Source organism: Miniopterus natalensis, chromosome 11, assembly GCF_054644295.1.
Source record: "Miniopterus natalensis isolate mMinNat1 chromosome 11, mMinNat1.hap1, whole genome shotgun sequence".
Classification (NCBI taxonomy): Eukaryota; Metazoa; Chordata; class Mammalia; order Chiroptera; family Miniopteridae; genus Miniopterus; species Miniopterus natalensis.
The window spans coordinates 67,460,010-67,480,672 of NC_142091.1; the positions used below are offsets into that span (position 1 = coordinate 67,460,010).

The 20,663-nt window shown below is 39.8% G+C and overlaps 1 protein-coding gene and 1 non-coding gene across 2 annotated transcripts in view; both read right to left on the reverse strand.

Annotated features, from left to right (window-relative positions):
* Positions 1-223: 223 nt before the first annotated feature.
* CKAP5 (cytoskeleton associated protein 5) overlaps positions 224-20,663 on the reverse strand; it is a 71,159-nt gene continuing 50,719 nt past the window's right edge. Inside the window, exons 25-44 of the mRNA XM_016204025.2 lie at positions 18,716-18,910; positions 18,208-18,343; positions 16,801-16,889; positions 14,937-15,062; positions 13,328-13,477; positions 12,823-13,026; positions 12,475-12,610; positions 11,838-12,031; positions 10,695-10,867; positions 9,361-9,534; positions 9,020-9,140; positions 7,306-7,485; positions 6,437-6,624; positions 5,861-5,936; positions 4,991-5,179; positions 4,759-4,896; positions 4,220-4,303; positions 3,965-4,124; positions 1,073-1,224; positions 224-928 (exon numbers count right to left, since the gene is read on the reverse strand). Of these exons, the coding sequence (XP_016059511.2) occupies positions 683-928; positions 1,073-1,224; positions 3,965-4,124; positions 4,220-4,303; positions 4,759-4,896; positions 4,991-5,179; positions 5,861-5,936; positions 6,437-6,624; positions 7,306-7,485; positions 9,020-9,140; positions 9,361-9,534; positions 10,695-10,867; positions 11,838-12,031; positions 12,475-12,610; positions 12,823-13,026; positions 13,328-13,477; positions 14,937-15,062; positions 16,801-16,889; positions 18,208-18,343; positions 18,716-18,910 (3,111 nt within the window). The 3' untranslated portion in view covers positions 224-682. The remainder of the gene's footprint in view (positions 929-1,072; positions 1,225-3,964; positions 4,125-4,219; positions 4,304-4,758; positions 4,897-4,990; positions 5,180-5,860; positions 5,937-6,436; positions 6,625-7,305; positions 7,486-9,019; positions 9,141-9,360; positions 9,535-10,694; positions 10,868-11,837; positions 12,032-12,474; positions 12,611-12,822; positions 13,027-13,327; positions 13,478-14,936; positions 15,063-16,800; positions 16,890-18,207; positions 18,344-18,715; positions 18,911-20,663) is intronic.
* On the reverse strand, positions 12,238-12,348 carry LOC148092051 (small nucleolar RNA SNORD67). Its single transcript, XR_015715345.1, has one exon. It is a non-coding gene; the product is annotated as a small nucleolar RNA SNORD67 (small nucleolar RNA).

Here is a 20,663-nt window from a genome sequence, read left to right on the forward strand (position 1 = left end):
TCCTTTGCTCACCCGGGAGCCACACGTGAAAAGCAGGAAAGGTGAGTTCCTCCTGTTCTAAGAGAGAAAAAGGCAGCACCATGTCTGTGAGCTGAGGAAAGGTGGCGCTCCATAGGCAGTCGTTTTAATCTTTCTCTAACTGGCTGAATACCCACCTGGTATCCAGAACAGGTGACAGAAAGAGGTGCCCACACTCCCAGATATGGGGCATCTTGGGAGCAGGTATAGTTAATGCAAACTTTATTTATAAAAGACTCTTAAATTAGTTGTATCATGCCATGCATTCATACAGAATACAGTAACCCTTCAGGGCTACAGGGAGAAGAGCTCACAAACTCAAAAGGAAAACTGTTAAAGAATTCCTAATAGTTAAAAGCTAGGAAAGATTAGGACAACTTTACAAATGAGCAGTTAAAAAGAAAAAGGGCATGGAAACTAGTCTGAGCTGAGTGGAGGGCAGCTGTTTACAAGTCTGTACACTAAGCTAATACACAGACAGTCTTCTAGAGAGGCAGGTGCTCATGGAGAAGCAGAGTATGTACAGGTACTTGTGCCATGACTCCTCCTGATCCACGGCTGATACAAACCGGTTCGTGTACACTAGGCCCGCCGAGGCCACTGTAAACTATGAGGACTCTAGTTTAGTAAACTAAAGCTGCAGGGTGCCAGGAGTCAGGCAGCTTCATTTGCGACTGCTCTTTATTCTCTCCAGTCTTTTTTTCAAGTCATCAATGTTAGCTGTGGAGGAGGAGGCCGCGGTCATGGTTCCTGAAGAGTGAGACTGGTTAGAATCCAGATCTAAGTGCTGGTGCTGCTCCCGTGACTCCCGGAGCTGAGAGAGTTTGCTGTGCAGCATGTCTGTGGAAGAGGCAACGGGAGGAACGGCTGGTTTGGAGAGCAAAGAGGTCAACGGAGGTCGGTCATCTTGCTGTTGAGAGAAGAGACATTGTCTAAAGTCAAGAGGCAGCCCTGGAACAACATATACCAAGACTGGGCCGCTTCTCTGGGCCAGCCTGTCCCTGCCCTGCTTGTCACTGTCTCCTTGACCCACACAGAAGGGAAGGAGCAGTACCTTTGTGTTGTCCAGACCACATCGCTGTCGGAGGATTTTTAGCCTTTCCAGGTAGACAGATGGTCCCACCTCTTCTCCATTTGTGTTACCTATGGAGGACACTGTGCTTGTGGGAGCAGGCACACAGGTAACCTCCATCTGAGAGGAGATGCCTAGAGAAGAGATGCAGAAAGAATATTCAGATATATGCACCCCCTACTTCTAGGCTACCCTTGTTAATCTGCCACCAAAGGGAACAATTTGGGGCTCAAAGGTTGCCATTGTACTTTATGACTTAAAAAAATCCACTAGAATCCATCTGGAGTTGATAATAAAGGGTGCTCAGAAATATACAAGATAAGCTTAGTGAGAACTTCAAGAACTGATGCACAGGAGTGGACGTAAGTTGGGCCATCCATCTACATCCTGGGCTACGCAGGGTTGTAACTCTATAACCCCACAGCTGCCCTGGGCAACCCAAAAAGCCTAAGCTGCTCCTGAGTATATGGTCAGTGAAGAACCTAAGGACTTTAAATATTTGGTAGAATTAGACCAGGTTCAGACCACAGGACATAAGGGGAAAGCTCTGATTCAAACTGGGGAGGACAGCAAGGAGCTCAAGGCTACAGTATATTCATGAAGCAGGGGGAAACTGAGGTGTCCAACAACACCCAAAGAAGGGCTAGGAACTAGGAAATGTAATCCACAGCACTGAGATCAACAGTCTGGTAGAAGAGGGGAAACTCAAAACCAAAATAATCCACCACAGTTCCTAAATTCCTGAGAAGAGACAATCACAACAAGCAGATATTTAAAATGACCCAGCTGATATCAATGAATGCATTACATAAGCTAAAAAGACCAAGTATGGGAAGGCACTCTTATGGTAAATAGGAAAGTATACAGGTCACTTGAGGGAAAAAGGAACCCTTTGATGTACAGATGAGGACACCGAGAGGGTGAACAATGAGTAAACAACGGAAAAGCCCAACAGTAACCGGTGCCGGAGCAAAAGTGTTCAGTGATCAGTGGGGTCACATGCTTGTGTTGCAAATATGCTGTTTAGGCCAAAAGCATTAATCAAATGTTGAACATCAGCAGAAAGCACTTTGGAAATGAGACAGGAGGCTTTACCCTGATCAACCAAACCATGGTATGTCCTTATGTAGTGTCTGTTAGACATTCTGCTCACTAAGATTCAAGTAAAAGACTCTTTTAGGTGTTAAAAACAACAAAAATTACTTAAGAGAACAAATAAAACTGAAACGAGTCTGGCAAGAAACCCCGTGAGAGAGAAGAGGACTGGAATCTGAAAGCCACAAAGGAACACAGCTTTATAGGCAAACATTCTATAACCTAAGAGTAGGTAAGATTCCCTGAACTCGGAGAGAACTAAATGCAGGACAAATGTGTAAGCTCTACTCTGCACGGTGAGAGGAAACTCTTGCAGTGGGTTTTTCTTGGGTTTAAGGCTCAACAGCTGTTTTCTGTTAACTGACACTTCCTAAGTCTTCCTTTTTCTCTAGATCCTGTGAACAATAATTCCCAAATACTGGCTTTTTTTTTACTATAGTAACATTTCAGCTTAACATCAGGATAAGCACTCATTCATATCATTCAACAAATAATTGAGTGTTTACTATGTGCCTGACAACAAAACAGTCAAAAATCTTCAGCTTTGTGGATTTTCAATTCTAGCAGACAGACACCAATTAACCTAATAAGTACCACATAGTATGGTATGTTAGAGGTGGTTGAGTGCTATGGAGTGTGAGTGGTAGGTTGCAAGTTTTAAATAAGAGCTCACTGAGTTAGTGGTACTTGAACAAAGACCTCGAGGAGGAAAGGGAGCAGGGCTCTTGGGGAAGAGCAATCTATACTTAAGAAACAGCCAGTGCAAAAGCCCTAAGCAGGTGCATGCCTGGTGCATTCCAGGAACAGCAAGGGGGCTCGTGGGCCTGGAGTGGAATGAAAGTGGGGGGGGGAGGGGGAATATCAGGAGATGAGGTTCTAGAGATATCAGGCCATATAATGTAGGACCTCGCGGACATTTGTAAGGCTTTTTGCTTTCGCTGAATGAAAGGGAGAGCCTTTGGAAAATGAGAAGCTTCGTTTTGACGCTGTGTGTAGAAATAATATAGGGAGGTGAGAGTGGAAGGGGAGATCAGAGAGGAGGAGAGTGCTCCAATCCAGACCAGGGCAGCAGCAATGAAGGTAATGAGAAGTGTGGGTGGATTCTGCATATAGTTTGCAGAAAAAGCCAAAGGATTTCCTGACAGAGAGGAAGAGAAGACTCAACAGTTGGGTCTGAGTAAACTAGGACAAAGGTGCTGAGAGGGAGAAGAATGCAAATGGAACAGGTTTGGGGGAACAGCAGGAGCTCAGTCTTTTGACATGTGGGGTTTATGATGTCCATTAGAAACACAAGTGGAGATGTCATGCAGGATATATCAGTCAAGATCAGGAAGGAGGTCTGAGCTGGACATCACACAAAACTGGGTCTTGCTGGCATATAAAGGCTATTTGAAGTGATAAAAGAAGATGGATTAGTTAAGGGAGTAAGAAAGAAATGATTGTGGGCTGAACTCTGGGGGACACCAACACAGAGTTCAGGGACAGGAAATCAGTCAGGTCCAGAAGGAACAGCCAGCAAGGTGGGTGGAAACTAAGAGAGCTCAGAGAACCAGAAGCCCAGGGGGAAAACTGCTCAAGGGCAGGAGATGCCATTGTCACACACTGATGATGAGTCAAGGCAGACAACAGAGCTGACCATCGTCCATAGCAATGTGAACATTATTGGTGACTGTTCAGTATTGAGGTGCATGGTTATAAACTTAAACCAATCAAAACCTCCAGTTCCTGAGCTGGGAGCTCATTTGAGCTTATTCCTGGAGCTACTAGAGGAAGCCATACCTGTTGAGGTGGGAATACGGCCTTTGCCCTCCCTCTCCATCTCAATCACCCGAAGGCCTCTCTCAACATAGCTCTGGAAGAATTGTGAGGAATTTTTCAGAAAGGGTTCAATGTCGGCATCTGAGTATTTCTTCTTATATTCATATAACTCTGCTAGGCCCTGGTTAAGAGAAAAAGGAAGAGGTGGGGTGGATATTAGTCAGTGACCCTTCTCCAAAACGCAGACCCCCATCTGGCTCAACCCTTCCCTCTCACCTCTTTAGTGTTCTCTTTAGAGCCAATCTTCTTAAAGATCTCAGCTAAGAAATCATTCACTTTGGCCTTTGATGATTTTTCATCCTGAAAAGTTGAAAAGACACAAGGAAGGACTGGTTGGTTAGACTTGAGTTACTAATTAGGAACCAAAGGTTGGATAAGAACTGAAAATAGCTCAAAATCCAGATCTTTCTGGTTTGTTGCTGCAGGTGACAACCACCAGTGCTGCAGGGTCTGCAGCAGATTCACTAACACTCCAGTCTCAGGTTTTCAACTGAACTTGAAGAGGAAGGATCTGGCCCATACCTCCCGCAATAGAGCTCACAGTGCACATATATCTTGTGACCAATGCCTTAGGCACAAAGAAACCTTTCTGAGGGACCAAAAGGCATGTAGTTATAGTTTACATTTCAAATTGTCAAGGTGGAAGGCTTATAGCACCACAGCAGGAGAGTAAGACTAGACCAATCCCCAAGCCTTCAACAAGATTACTTCCAGACAAGCTCAATTTCCTCAATCTTTCAAGTCAGGACACTCACAATTCGAGATGCTCCCTTTTCTGTTTCCTTATCCGACTTGCTCCCAGACTGGTCCATACTGTGCTTCATCATCCGGCAGAGGTGGGCCTCCAGCTCAGACTCATTCTTATTGTCAATCATGGTCAGGTGGTCTAGGATCTAAGGGAGACACGTGCATATTCAAATGGCAGCAGTGCCCTTTCCATGATGTTCTCTCAAACTCCCTCAGGGATCAGTTGCTATTCTCACTCACCTTGGGCCCTTTTAATTTGCATAAAGTGTGCAGCAGCGTCTTTAGGGTCCTTATGGGAAATTCACTTTTGCACTGCTTCAGTTTCTCTTTGGGAAAGACCTTCATGAAAATGTGTATATCCAGAAGAATTCTGTCCAGATTAATGCTGTTGATGGTATCAGGCAACAGTCGAACCATTCTCCAGAGACACTATTGAAAAAACCCAAAAGTTAGAGGGAGTGATTGAAGAATAAGGATCATTTGTCACCATTCATCTTCCCTAAGCTCTGGGATCACTTCTAAAAGATGTCAGGGATATAAATGTGGCACACCATATCTTTCAAGTGTGGCTGCTAAAAATGAACAATTTTACTCACTTCAACCACGTCACTGGCTAAGTGTGACAAGTCACCCATCTAATCATCTCAGACACTCGTTCCCATTCCCTAGAATAGGGACCTTAAATAATAAGAAAATGTGGAAACTCTGTCTTGGGTTTGCTTGGTATCAAAATCTAACCCAAGACAAAATGTTTTACATTATTAGTGTAATAACAGTATTATGTTATAGATACGTACATTTGGAATTCTTCCATTAAAGAGACCAAAATATTATTGGGCTACAGATACCTTTTCCCCCAAAAGAAATCTTTTGATTCCAGGCAAATTGCTGAGATATTTACAAAATAGTTCTTCCTTTTCACTGTTAGAGGCCAGGAATGGTTTAGGCCTGAGGAAGGGGTATAAATGGAGGAGGGGAAAATGGAGACCAACAGTATTTTTTAGGTATGTCTTGGTTGATCTGACTCTATGTCATAGTTCCAACTCCTCTTCCCCCACACTTGAATAAAGTTTTGCATCTTTGAAAGAGATCAAATTATTTCAACTTCACCTTCATAACAAGCTCTGAGAATTTGGGAGAACTGGCTGTTGCTAGCAGGCTGTCTTGAAGCAAAACAAGTAGGGCACTAGGAAAAAAACCCCAACAAAACAGCATTAATAAGTTTGAAACCTGCATTACAATTAAAATCAATAACTGAAAGGGCCAAGTATATTCTCTATCCATCTAATAAATGGAGAACTGATATATCAAAGAATTCTTTGATTATTTGACATTCAGTTAAGAAAATAAACATCAATCATTTAAGCTTTGTAAATTACCACTTGGTAAATGGTAAAGCTTGTCACTATTTTTCATTGTCACTGGTTGCTGAGAGAGAAATGTACATAAAAGAGTGGGTAACTGACACACTTTACAGTCCTAGTCTAGAAAACTCATGCTACTCACTGGCTTACTAAGTTATTATTTTAGCTGCTGTCTTAGGTTGGAATACCTTAGGTTCTTGAGGGAAGAGTAATCAATTTATTAGGCAAACCTAAAGTTACAACTGATCCAGTGCCTTCCGGCTTCTATGGGTAGACAAAAGAGAGGCTGTTCTAGGCTGTAATGCTGAGACCACAGATATACCTCAGAATGTTGGTCTGGTCCGACTTCTCCAGAACCTTTACCACTAATAGGTTCACTGAGCGGATCACCTGTTGTCCTTCCTCCAGATCTTCAATTCGGGAATCTAGCATTAAGGTGATGAGGCCATGCATCAAGTCTTTCAGTACTCCAGTGGAGGCCTCCCGGGCTAGGCTCTCTATCTGAAACAGCTGTCCAGTCATAATTGTGTCAGAGGTATGAAACTCAATATACAGAGCAAGGAAGAGAAACATGGGTGGCTATTCTAGTAAATAATTATATTGTACTTTTAAAAATTCAGAGTATTAGGAAAAAATATACATCACCACACTCCCCCACTCCCCAAACCTCCAAAAATAGCCATAGTCGGTGTGCTTCCTTCCTGTTACAGAAGTGGTTTTTTATTCCAATCCTCATCAGAGGATATTTTTTCCATTGCTTTTTAGAGATTGTGGAAGGGACAGAGAGAGAGACATTGACTGGTTGCCTCCGGGAGGCCAGGGATCGAGCCTGCAACCGAGGTACATGCCCTTGGCTGGAATTGAACCTGGGACCCTTCAGTCCTTGGACCAACACTCTAACCACTGAGCAAAACCGTCTAGGGCTATAGAAGTATTTTTAATGTGAGCAGTTATATGTGAAAAGCCAGCCAGGGCCTACCATGCCTGATGAAGAAACTGGCAGGAAGCAGAATTCTAGGTAGTATGTAAGCATTTTACTTTGTATCCTAACAATAAGGTAAGCTAGAGCGTTGTCCAACATTTCCACAAGTGACACAGGACTCACTGGAACATCTGCACTGACTCGGGCTCTAGGACCCAGGTGGGATGAGGGACTGAAGGGAAGTTTGTGATCTGCAGAGGTGCCTTTACCGAAATCATGTTGCCAATGATACAGCTATACAACTTGATGATCTCATCCTTCTCCAGTTTCTCATCTGCCATGTGCGTGTTGTAGATGAGTCTTAGCTGCATGAACGTGGCTATAAGAAACTGATCAATATGGCCAGACATAGCTTCGGCTTTGTCTTCCTGTCTCAGGACTTCATCGATCTGATAACAAAAATCCAAGATGTATTTTCTAAGCTTCATCCTTCTAAGTAGCAGGAAGATACTACAAAGGATATCTCTGTAAATTTAGCAAAGCATTTCCAGTATCTTACCTTAAAAAGAACCCAGGAACTTTACATATAACTAACTAGTCCTTAGGGATTCAATCATTCAAGGAATACTTACTGAGCAAAATACTGTTAGGTGAATTAGTTGCAGCTCCTATTCAGTCCCACTGTCTAGTTCAGGGAATAATCCCTATGTTTAAATATCTAACTTATTAGTGTTTTTATACCCACTGTCTCATTTAATCATCCCAACAGCTCTGAGAGGTAGATAGGCTGAAAGTAAGATCTGTTTACCAGCTGAGAAAAGTGAGGCTCAGAAAGATCAGACTACCTAGTTCAAACTCAAAACTCAGGTTTCCCACATCTTGATCCAGTGTTCTTTTTGATTTGATATACTGCCTGGAGTTCCACTACCATGCCAGACAGGATGATTGTAGGACATCCTCTTCATCCTGCCTGGGCTCCGAGACCATCACATATGGCCCCACTTCCACTCCCTTGCCAAAAGGTTAGATGCCTACCTTGCTCTACCCACCTACTGGCTTTAGAACTGAACCGTCAGGAAAGGGAGGGAAACAGAGGAAGAAGAAAATGATTTTTTAAAACCATGTAGATTCTTTATTTACAATTTCCTGATGGCTTCCCATCTTACTTAAAATCTAAACAATTTATTATGGGGCTTTTTTTTTAATCCTCACCTGAGGATGTTTTTTCCATTGCTTTTCAGAGAGAGGGGAGGGAGGGAGGGAGGGAAACATCGATATGAGAGAGACACATCGATTGGCTGCCTCCCACATGTGCCCCAACCAGACCAGGGATGGAGCCTGCAACTGAGGTATGTGCCCTTGGCTAGAACTGAACCCAGGACCCTTCAGTCTGCAGGCAGACGCTCTAACCACTAAGCAAAACCGGCTAGGGCACTCTAGGGCTTTTAAAGGTCTACATGATCAGGTCTCATTCTGTACCATTCTCCCTCTTGCCCACTAGGCTCTGGGAACATGGGCCTTGTATTGTTTCCTTGAACATACCAAGTTCATTCCTACCCTATAGCCTTTACACTAGCTGTTCCCTCTGCTTGAACCCCTGACGATCAATCTAAGCAACTCCTTAGTTCCTTTCTCCAATCACCCCATTTGAGTTATATTTACAGTAGTTACTATTATCTGATACTTCCTTGTTTACTTATTTGTGTCTGTCCATTAAAATCTAGTAAGTTCCCTGAGGTGGCTACTTACTCAACGCTGTATCTCCAGTCTCTGGTGAATGAGTGCAATTATAAAGAGCAAGGCTCTGTAAGAGCTGTATTCTGTGAAGCAAGTGATGACTGAGTGGTCCCTGTGCACTTTTTTCATCAGCATGGTACTGAATGCTACCAGCCTCCTTTAATACTGCAACCAGTATGCGACCATCACTCCTACAGCCTTTATGTCCACCAGTGGAATTACTGTAACGGGTAATACCCCCATTACCTGTGTCAGAGCTTGGATGCTTGTGTTGATGTCACCACTGGCTACTTGGGAGATAATGAAATTGATTGTGGATGCTGTATTACTGTGCATGTCATCAAAGTGTGGAGAAACAGCCCGGATCCTAGAAAGCAGAGCAAAGGGAAAAATTCAGTTTTTACTATAAGATATACCAGTTTTATTATAAGAATTAAGCAATTCCCCACTAGATCCAGCTCTTAGTCAGGGACTGTCATCAGCCAGGTAGTAATCAGTTCTAAAAAGTTCTAATTGCATAGAGAGCTCTTTTCACACATGCCCTCTGATCATCATGAACTGCTTATCCTTAAATGAGTTTAACTTACTTGGGTTCAGGAATAAGGACCGGTTCAAAAATGTCATCCAGTTTGTGCTGCACAAGTTCTGGCATTTCACATTGGACTGTACCGTTGTCATTCTCAATCTCATCGAGATCCAGCTGGAATTCTCGGCGCACCATCTGGGCTGCCTCAGGATGCCCACTCATGCTTCGAGCTTGGCTAAGGAAGCAAAAGGAGGCTCCTGAACTAAAAGAGACTTTTTAACCAAAGGGCAAGAAAAGCACTGCCAGCTGCCCCAAAGCTTCAAGACAGATGTTCAACTTCTGGTTTCAGCCCCCCTGAATGATTTAAGTTTTGAGTCTAAGATGTGCCTTCAATGGGCAACAACACTGGTTCATGAATATCCAGATAACTTTACTTTCTACTTACAGTACCTGCTAAGTTATAAGTATTCTCTCTAGTTCACTAAAGCCAACAAACCTTGCACTGCTATTCCAGATGAGGCAGAAAATAATAAAGTACACTTATATTGACGCAAAGCTCACTACTTCTGGCAAAAATTTAAGAAAAATCTGGACTGGCTGGTTCTTTTCCACAAAAATAACCAGTGTTTAAGTTTTTCCTAATCATAAGCATCATTCCATGCAGTGTTCAGTACATTTTATACTTTGAGGGACAGTCACCTTTTTTTATTCACTCTTGACTGGTTAGGGGCAGAATTATATCTAACTAATAGGTATTCAAAGTTTCCAAACTCAAATTGGTCAAAGATACTTATGATACAACCCAAAAGAGAGCTGTCTTGCTAGAAAGGCAGTATTTTGAGTCCCTAAGCCAATTCTGGGTTGCAGGCACTTTACTTAGCCTTATCTAAAGAAGAACCTGAGCATGACCAAATATATAACACAAGGAAAGTGAACCATATTTTTAGCCACATAACGTTCAGCTGCCACTTCTGCTAGCCAGTAGACTTTCATGGAAGGCTGGATTTGTGGGACACTTATGAACGCCCTCTACTCTGGTTATCAACTCTAAGCCAATCACCCTCCAGAGGGGATGAATCCAAGTCAGAAGTTAGAAAGATATAAGAGCCCTGCTAATGAGAAATTAGCAGGCAGTACTTACATCCTATAAGTGCGATACATAATTCTGTCCACGGAAAAGCAGTGAAAGAAGGCACAAGACTATTTAGAAGTGGTTTTGAGACAAAGACAATGAAGACTGAAGGATTAAACATTTGGTTACAAGACATTTAACCAGACACTCTGTCATGCATGATAATGGCTACAAGAACTCAAGATTATGTTTCAGGATAAGCTCTGAGCACACAAGGCAAAGTCCACAGAGGTGCTCTCAGACAACTATCTCCAGCTACATACTTGAGTTTGGAGGACATGTCCTCAGCTGGTCCCTTGCGCAGCATGTTGGCGTTGGAGCTTATGCTCTGTGTGCGCTGAGGTTTCTCTTCTACCTGTTTTATTGGCGCAGCAGAAGGCCTCTTTGCTGACCGCTTAATTCTTTCCTCAAGCATGCTCATATCCTTTTCAGAAAGCTGTAAAAAGAGGCGAAATTTAACTTATTAACATAGCCCTCTATTACAATATGAGGAAAACGTAAAACCTAATTAATTGGAAGTCTCAAGAATTAATATCCATTTTCATACTAAAACAAACAGAATCTGCTATGTTAGGATAAATTTACTTTCAAAACACTATCTACATTTTTAAATCAACTACTGTTAAAACTTGACCTGCTATAAGAACATATGAAAGAAGGAAAGATATAAAAGGTTATTAATAACTACAAATAAAAAGATAAAAAATTAAATGAAGCATTCTCATTTTTGCTGTGCCATCACTAATTAGCTGTATGACTATCTGCAGAAAGCTTTTGGTCGTCTGTGAAATTCCCATCTGCTTTATCTCCTTCACTGGCCTATAGTGAGGATTTAATTAGACTAATACAAGTAAAATTAGGTAAGAACAGTATAAATACATGTGATACTAAGAGGTTGCTGGAATGAAGAACTGAGCAGGCACAATAGTCACTGGCTCAAAGGAAGTTAAGGAGTAGGAAGCAGAACCTAATGTGCCTGGAGAGTCTGGCTCATGGCTGTAGCTCAAGACTTGATCTGACAGGTACCAGTATTATATTATATACAAGTGAGTATTTGTTCACTAAAAACTAAATGCACTAATATTTACAGAGTAGATTGTCAGGTAGAATCAAAATTCCAGATTAGTTCAGATTTCTTGATCCAAAAATAGCTCTCATTTCTAAAGCAAATTTCTATGAATAGAATGCTCAGAAAAGAAAATCTGATTTCCAGTAAAATACTGCCTATATATCTCACAATAATCAGAGACACCCTCCAGGGTTTATCTGGATTCTAAGACACTGATAAGTCTAGTTCAATAAAAAGTGGTAAAAACATAGCCAGAGTTGAGATGGCATGAAAATTGACATATAAGTGATCTTGTAATTCACAACATGCTGACGATATTCAGAGAAAAGTCACTTACAGTTCCAATAAGTTTGAACACCTGATCCCCATGTACATTGTATACTGTGACGATGGTGTTGAGGGCAGCATTGCGCACAGTGTTGTCACGGTCTCCTATGTGAATCGCTATCTCCTTTAAGGCTTTTCCTGGGGTTGGTTGGCAAACATTCATGCCATAGGACTCGACCAGACACCCCAGTTCTTCCAGGCACTCTGATGGTGGAGAAAGACCAGATTAAGACTCAGTGCACATTTGGCACACAGACCTATCTTTATTAGATACATTTCCCTTGGCATAAATTAAGGACTAAAATCTTATTCTGGAACTGCCTATAATTTTTCCTTGTTTATTACCTTCTTATAAAATACACAATGAAACAAAAGTGTTAAAGCAAGTGCTTCTGGAAGAAAGGGTTGCCTGTGAGTCAGATGGCCCCTGTGCACTTGATTTTGTCACCAGGGTGTTACTGAGTAGTGCCTGTATCACCTGATACTGTGGCTCCACCAGTGTGCAACTCATCACTCTCACAGTCCAGATTAGAAGGTTGGAATCAACCACACAGACACTGAAGACATTTCCTTGTTCATCTACAAACTATTTCTTTTAGAGGTCACTGCTACACAGACTCACGCCTCAATTTAAATTGTTGCTTCACCTGCTCTCTGCTTTGAGTTTTTGGATTTGGTTCCTTCCATGATGAAGGGGAACATCTTGCTGGCTGGGTAGACAAGGCACATCCGGTTCAGGATGGCACGGACGTCTTTACGAATGACATCCTTTGGTTCTCCAACCTAGTCAATATAATGATTAAGTAAGGCATTTTCTGAATAGCGAAGGTTCTTCTCCCTCCCTTCATGCATCACTAGACCTTAAAAGAACAGGAGCATGGGAATGAGTGGTGGAAGTTATATATCATATAACAAGGAAAGGGAGAAGGAATAAAGTACAGGATCTGAGGTCAGCTGGAAACCTGAGCAGTCTTCCAGTGAGAAAAGCACATTACCTTGAGGATGAGATAGGGGATGAAGGAAGATGCTTCATTTTCGGTAAGATGATACTCCTCCTCACTTAGCAGGGTGAAGAGTAATTTTAAATATTCTAGGGCTTTCATTAGGACACTTGTATTGGTATCAAAAAACCGCAGGGTAAGCCACTTCAGGATAAGATCCAGGCAACCAATGACACCCTCTTTTTCACTCTCCAAGTGCTTAAAATTAAAGAAGACAAAACCTCCATAAATAAGACTGCATAAAACTTTCAGTTCTATTAGCCAAGTACCTCTTACATTTTATTAGAGGCCAAAAAGGAAAATGATAGATTTGTAAGTCTCCATTTAAGACCTAAAATTATATAATCATTTGTTCTATCAAATAATACTATAGCTCTAAAAATAAAGAACACGATGTATTCTAGTTCCTTCTCAAGTCATGCAAACTTCCAATTATTTCACAGGGCTCAGTATTTCCATATGTATGAGACACATGCATATTTATCTACTGCAAACTTACATCAACCATGACAGCGAGCGCTTTGTTATGATGCTGAAAGTCTGAGTGAAACATCTCATCTTGTAACCATTTAGCCACACAGCTAGACATTTGAGTTTTTAGTTGCTCAATGTATTCATCCCTTGGAGTAGTAAAATTCCACTTCAGCACCTGAAAAATACCAGTGAAAAGGGGCTGTGAGGTGTTTGAATGAAATGAGGTAGAGAATTCTATTTAAAGCAGCTGCTGGAATCAATTTAATAGAATATTTTTAAAATAAATCAGATTAATTTGTAATTAAATATGAATGAAAATGTATTCTCAAACCGTCATACCTCCAGAAGCTTAACTCTGAAAATCACCTAGGAATAGAATTTTTGGCAATTCTTATTTTCTAGAAAAATCAATGCTCTATTATTGTATAACATGGTGGACCCTGTTGGTACAACTTTAATAAAGGGAAAAATTGAAATATCTGTCAAAAATTTAAATGTACATAGTAGCATTCTAGGAATTTAATATAGATATACTCACACATGTGCACCAAGACCACCTTTCAGGGATGCTAATGGCAATATAGTTTATAACAGTGGAACACTAGAATGTTCAACATAGTGAGTTGGGAATAAAGGAAGGTACATACATATGCTGTACCAATGAAAAGAAAGAATGAATAAATGCATGCAGATATGGAATAATCTTTAAGATATTTCAAATACTACTTTTATAAAAGATACAGAACAAAGAGTATGACATGTTCCCATTTGTGCAAAAGGAGGGCTATATATTTATACATTTATGATTGTATAGGTATGGAATATTAATATTTCTGGAATAATACACAAAAAAACTGGTAATAATATCCTCCCTGTGGAGGGAAACTGGAATGGGAGACATGCTTTTCATACTACACTCTGCAATTTTTGTACTGCTTGAATCTTTTTGAAATATATGTATCTACATATGTGTGTGTGTATAATTTTTTAAAAAAAATATATCCTTATTGATTTCAGAGAGAGGGAGGGAGAGAGAGAGAGGGAGGCAGAGGGAGAGAGAAGAAACATCAATGATGAGAGAGTCATTGATCGGCTGCGTCCTGCATGCCCCTGAATGGGGATCGAGCCCGCAACCAGGGTATGTGCCGGGACCGGGACTTGAACAGCGATCTCCTGGATCCTAGGCTGACCCTCAACTGCTGAGCCAAGCCCGGCCGGGCTAATTTTTTTTTTCACTAACGAACTTAGAACATTAAAAGAGAAATGATTGAACTAGCCATATATAGTCACCAGTCTGTCTTTTAAGGTATTAGATACAACAAGGATTAAGGCAGTAGTCTACTGCATATGTGTAGTTGATAAAAATCAATGAATACTTTCCATTCTTTGATTCCAAAAATTACAACGACAACTTCTATTTCTTTGTATTTGAAGGAACAATAGGCAATAGTTCCATTCTAGTTTCTTTTGTAGGAATTAATGCTCCTATAAAGTAGTCTTATAGAAACAAGATATAATTTATAAACAAAAGATTCATTTATTAGTTATGAATTTCAGACTGCAAAATTATTCTTGAAAACAAAACAAAACAAAAGCAAGCAAAGAGCTCCTAAGGAGTCTTATTCCTCCCTTACCTTTAATCCCTTTTCATCCTTCATTCTTTGCTCCTTCCCATTTGGAACCACCATAAAAATAGGGCCAGATTTGTCTTCGTCATCCTTTAGGCTGGCTTTGCTCGGCACTTTCTTTCCTTGTGCACTCTACAGTCATGGTTCAGGGAATACTGGTTAGACAGGCTACTGCTCCTTGGGAACACCATGTTGCTGCCCAGCAGAAGGGCACTACACAAACCGGAGGCACCTCCCCACATTACATTCCACATAAAAGAAACAGGTGAGCCACAGAATGTTGCACATATTATGGTTCTGTACAAGTTTTCTAGAAATGTTTCTAATAACATTCTTAGATCCCATTGGTTAGTCCTTGGACTGGCATGTAATGTAGTTGGAAAAGCTCTGTTATCTATCATTGGTCTGGGTCATAGACTATTTTTGTTTATCAGATAGTTCTGTTCTTCCTTGAAATCTTCAACACCATTTATAACTTTCCATATTAATGACATTTTGGACGGTGGTCACACATTTCACCTTGAGAAAGCTTTTCTGTTTCTCTTACTATAAAATACATCTCTATCATAGGACTTATAACTGGAGAACCTTTGAACCTGTTTCTACATAAAGCTGCTAGAAACATTTTAAATACTTAAGTTACTACAGTGGTTTTAAAAAATAAACCAAGATGTAGAATCTTTGTATCAGACTGAAAGAAAATAATGAACACTCAGTGTATATATTTAAGATAATATTTGAATTTCACTACTGGAACCATTATTATTATAAATGTAGCAAGAGTTCACTATTTCTAGTAGGCCAAAATTTCTTTCTACTTCTAATACTAAAATCATTCAGTCAAAACAATATGAGACCATTTATGTAAAACTGCTTTATAAATTGCAAAAGACTGAAATAAAAAGTATGGCATTAGGAAAAGAGTCAAAAATACTTCAAAGCACTTGTGATAAAAATACTAAAACACTTGTTAAATCTAGGATGAGGACAGCGAGGACAGGTAAAGAAACAGCTTCACTGGACAGGGTAAAAGATAATTATCACTTAAATTAACTCAATGAATTAAAGGACCCACACATATGGAAGGAAACAATTAATTATAATATTTAGACCAATAGCCACAAAGTGCCCATTCTTTAATGAGCATAGAATAATAAATGTAGTAGGTAATAAAACTGTTCCTAGTCTAATATTTTTCATCAATTATATGCAATTAATGGCATAGTTTTCTCTATTTATATTTATTATTAATTTACTAATTGCCTTGTTCTGCAATTTTCCTTTTCAAAGTATTAAATAATCAATACTCTGAATACAGTGATAAGCTCTGAATCTTGATACAGAAACTGATGACAATTTGCTGTGATTCAAAAAAATTAAATGAAATAATACCCAGGGGATATTTCCAGTTGAGCATTTGAACACATTTCTTTACATTGGTGATGCATCAAAATAAGTCCCCTGATGCAGGGACAGAAGTTATTCCTTGTAGACTATTCAGAACACCTTCTGATAATTGTGCCAAATTTGAAGGAAGTTGATCACCTTCCTTTTCTCAAATCAATGTCAGCCTAAGTGGTTCTTCCGCCTGGGCTAATATGATTTGTCTCTCTTCACTGCTGCAAATCTTCCCTAAAGATCTGCACAGCAGAAACCATGACAGCACCTCTGGTGAGCAAGATATCTCTGTTTTGGGGCCTTATTAAAAAATAAACCACAGAAATTTGTACAAATAAGTACTTTGTAATTTGATCATATCAAGAGTAATAATATTCTTTTATATATAATGTGATCTTTCCTAATAGAATGAATCGGTGTATAAAACACACCTAAAAGTAATTCTATATCTAAGTATGCAGAGTTAACATACCTTTGCTTTAGAGGAAACTCCTAGAGCTTTGGCCTTTTTTGGATCAGGCTTGGGTTCTACTGTGCTGGAAACAGAATCTTCAACAGGTGCTTTGAGGAAAAAAGCATATACTATAAACTCTGATATTATTTTATTCTGGGCTGCTTAAATATATAATAATGAGAAAGCCTGCAATGTTAAATTTATCATTTATAGTGTTTTAATTAGATTTTTCCCCAATCTTTTTTCTCTCTGAAATCCTCTTTAAGCATAACCTCACGAAATTCAATAAATTTACATATATCTTCTTTACCAACAGTTAAACTGCAGTTTTAAAACTATTTTCTAAATAGCAGTTAAAAAAACCCTTTTTGCTAGTTAGATACTTCCTTAAGGGTAGAGCCTGTCATCTTTGATACTCAGTTATTTACTACATAGCAAATTCCAATAAATGTTATAATTAAATATATACTTTGATACCAGCAGTTTAACACATGTAAAATTTCTAACTTTATAGCATCAACAATTTTTTTTTATAAATTTGACCAATTATGTAATTTTAACTTTTATGTTTATTTTTAAAATATATCTTTATTGATTTCAGGGAGAGGAAAGGAGAGGGAGAGAGAGAGAAACATCAGTGATGAGAGTCATTCATCGGCTGCCTCCTGCATGCCCAACTGGGGATCAAGCCTTCATCCCAGGCATGTGCCCTGCCTGGGAATCAAACCATGATCTCCTGGATCCTAGGTTGACGCTCAACCACTGAGACATGCCCAGCCAGGCAACAATTTCTATCCCACTAAACAGAACACTGTTTTGTTTAAGCAGTAAATCTAAAAGATAAGTGGTTAACAGTTTAGAGTTTTATTTTACATGATGGAATTTTAACAGCAGGATGAAGAAATCAATCTTTAATTTCCCTTAAGGACGGTTACTAAATATTAGAATGGATCAGTGCAGAGGAAGAACTCATTTGGAAATGAGTAAATGGAGCTCTATGCTGGTTCAGGATTGGCTGGCGGTGTGGCCTTTTGCAAGTCACTTAACCTTTTGGGTTTCCTCATCAGTTAATAAAGGGGATTAAGCTAGATGGTCCCAATTCTTCCTCTATAATATCCAATAGCAGAAAACAGTTGTGGAAACCTTAATAGGATGGAACAGTTGCTTTCTGGAGTATTTCAATGAGCTACTCTAAAACTCCTTTTTGGTCTTGGAAACCAAATTAATCATTTTTGTACCCTCAGCATAGTTGCTGGCATAAAACAGGCACTTGACAAATGTTTGTGAATGAAGGGTAAGGAGAGAAGGACAGAGGGGTTGAAATCTAAGCCATGAAGAAATGTGATAAAAAAAGAAGGCTGGATTTCTTATATTAGTGTTTCCTTGGGCTATTTCCCTTCCCTTGAACTCTCTCAAAACAGTTACCTGAGGCAGGCTGAAATTTGGCTGGAGCTGACCCTCCCATTGGTTTGGAAGTTGCTTTAGCAGGTGCAGCAGGCTTGGCTGGCATGTTAGCTTTGGCTTTCTCTAGCATGGCCAATACCTGATCTTTAGAGGTTGGCTTAGGGAGACAATAAAACAGAGGTGATAAGACACATAAAGGATACACTCATATTATGCTTACTAACAGATCTGCCATCAAACAAATCTTTGAGCTCCTAGTTTTGAAATACCAATGCAGTAGGCACACCGTACAAGAGAAGTAACACATTATGAAGTCACACAAATTAGCTACCATTCTAGAAGGCCACACTTTCACCTTTGCAGAGTCAGCAGGTTCTTTACAAGTCCTACACTGCTAATAATTTATTTTTGCTCTCACTGGGATTTCAAATTGAAACTCCCAGGAGGTAATATGATTTTTTTCCTATATAGATTCATGTTCAATATTTTTCAGATGGTTTTTAACAGTAGCAGCAACAAGGAGTAGTACCTTTAGTTTCCCCGTAGCCTTGGCCATTTTCTCATATCCTAAGTGCATCATGAAGAATGGCAAGGCATCTTGGGCCTTCTTTCGCACATCTCCATTACGATCCTCTAGGCAGGAGTAGAGATGGGGAACACACAGGATAAGGTCTGTGGGGGTGGAACGAAGAGTTGGTAGTTTCTCAGCCAGCCAGCCCAGAAGCTGCCAAAAGAAGTAAAGACTGGTTACACACTTCAAGTGGAAAATTGTTTTTATGATCTTAGGCTTAAGGATTCCATCAGTGCCAAACACTGAGTTAGTTCTAATTCCAACACTACAACTTTCCAGTATGAAATCAGTAATTTTCATTGTTTAAGAACTGTGTGATATTTAAATGATATATGCAAAGATGACAATCTTCTTTAAGATAAGGACACAATTCTTTGGACCATACTTGGGCATTAAATTATAAAGCTTTCATAGTTCCTCATACATTTTAAAGATGAAAAACTTTCACTTTTTTGCTTTTGTTTTTTAATTCTAACAACTATTATCTAGAAAAGACAAAAAATATCTATTTGATCATAAGATGACAAGTTCTACCAGGGTTTCTATTTTTAGCCTTACATTGACAGTTGTTCTCTATACCTCTAAAATTCCCATCTATATTTATTTATTTATTTATTAAAAAATATCTTTATTGATTTCAGAGAGAGGAAGGAAGGGAGAGAGACAGATAGAAACATCACTGATGAGAGGAGTCACTGATCGAGCCCACAACCTGGGCACATGCCCTGACCGGGAATTGAACCCCAATTGCCTGGATCCCAGGTCGATGCTCAACCGCTGAGCCACGCCCGGCTGGGCTATATTTATTTTTAATTGAAAGTTTTACTGAGATGATTATAGATTCACAAAAAGTTGTAAGAAATAATACAAAGAGAGCCCATGTAGCCCTTACTCAGTTTCCTGTTAAGGAGCACTTTACAAAACTAGACTACAGTATCACAACTAGGATATCAACATTGATACAAGCCACTGATCTTATTCAGATTGCCCCCGTTTTAGTTGTTACCATTTGTGTATGTGTATATAATCTATACAATTTCATCACATGTATGTCAGTATATCCACCACCAGGCAAGATGTTGAACAGTCCCATCAAAAGGATCCCTTGTGGCCCAGCTGGCATGGCTCAGTGGTTGAGCGTCAACCCATGAACCAGGAGATCACGGTTCGATTCCCAGTCAGGGCGGTTTCGGGCTTGTTCCCCAGTAGGGGGTGTGCAGCTGATCAATGACTCTCTCTCATCATTGATGTTTCTATCTCTCTTTCTCTCTCCCTTCCTCCTTCTGAAATCAATAAAAACATATTGTAAAAAAAGGATCCGTGGTGTTTCCCCTTTTATAACCACACCCATTTCCTTCCTCCTCTCCCCCACACCTCCCAATCCCTGGTAACCATTAATCTGTTTTCCGTTTCTAAAATTTTGTCATTTCAAACATGTTTTATATAAATGGAATCATACAGTATGTAACTGTTTGGGATTGGTTTTTGTTAGCATAATTCCCTGGAGATTTATCTAAATTGTTGTATGTAAAAATAATTTCTTTCATTGCTAAACAATATTACACATATAGACACAGTTTAAGCATTCACTGTTGAAGGATATCTGGCTGTTATGAGATTTTTTGGCTATTATGAATGAAGCTCTATAAACATTTGTGTATAGGTTTTTGTATAAACATAAATTTTTGCTTTTCCGGAATGCTCAAGATCACAAGATCACAATTATTGAATCATACAGTAACTACATGTTTAGTTTTATAAGAAACTACCAAACTATTTTCCAGAGTGGTTGTGCCACTTTACATTTCCACCAGCAGTGTTCACGTTTCTCTATATCCTTGCCAGCATTTGGTGTTATCTCTATTTTTTATTTTAGTAATCCTAATAGGTGAGTAGTGGTATCTTA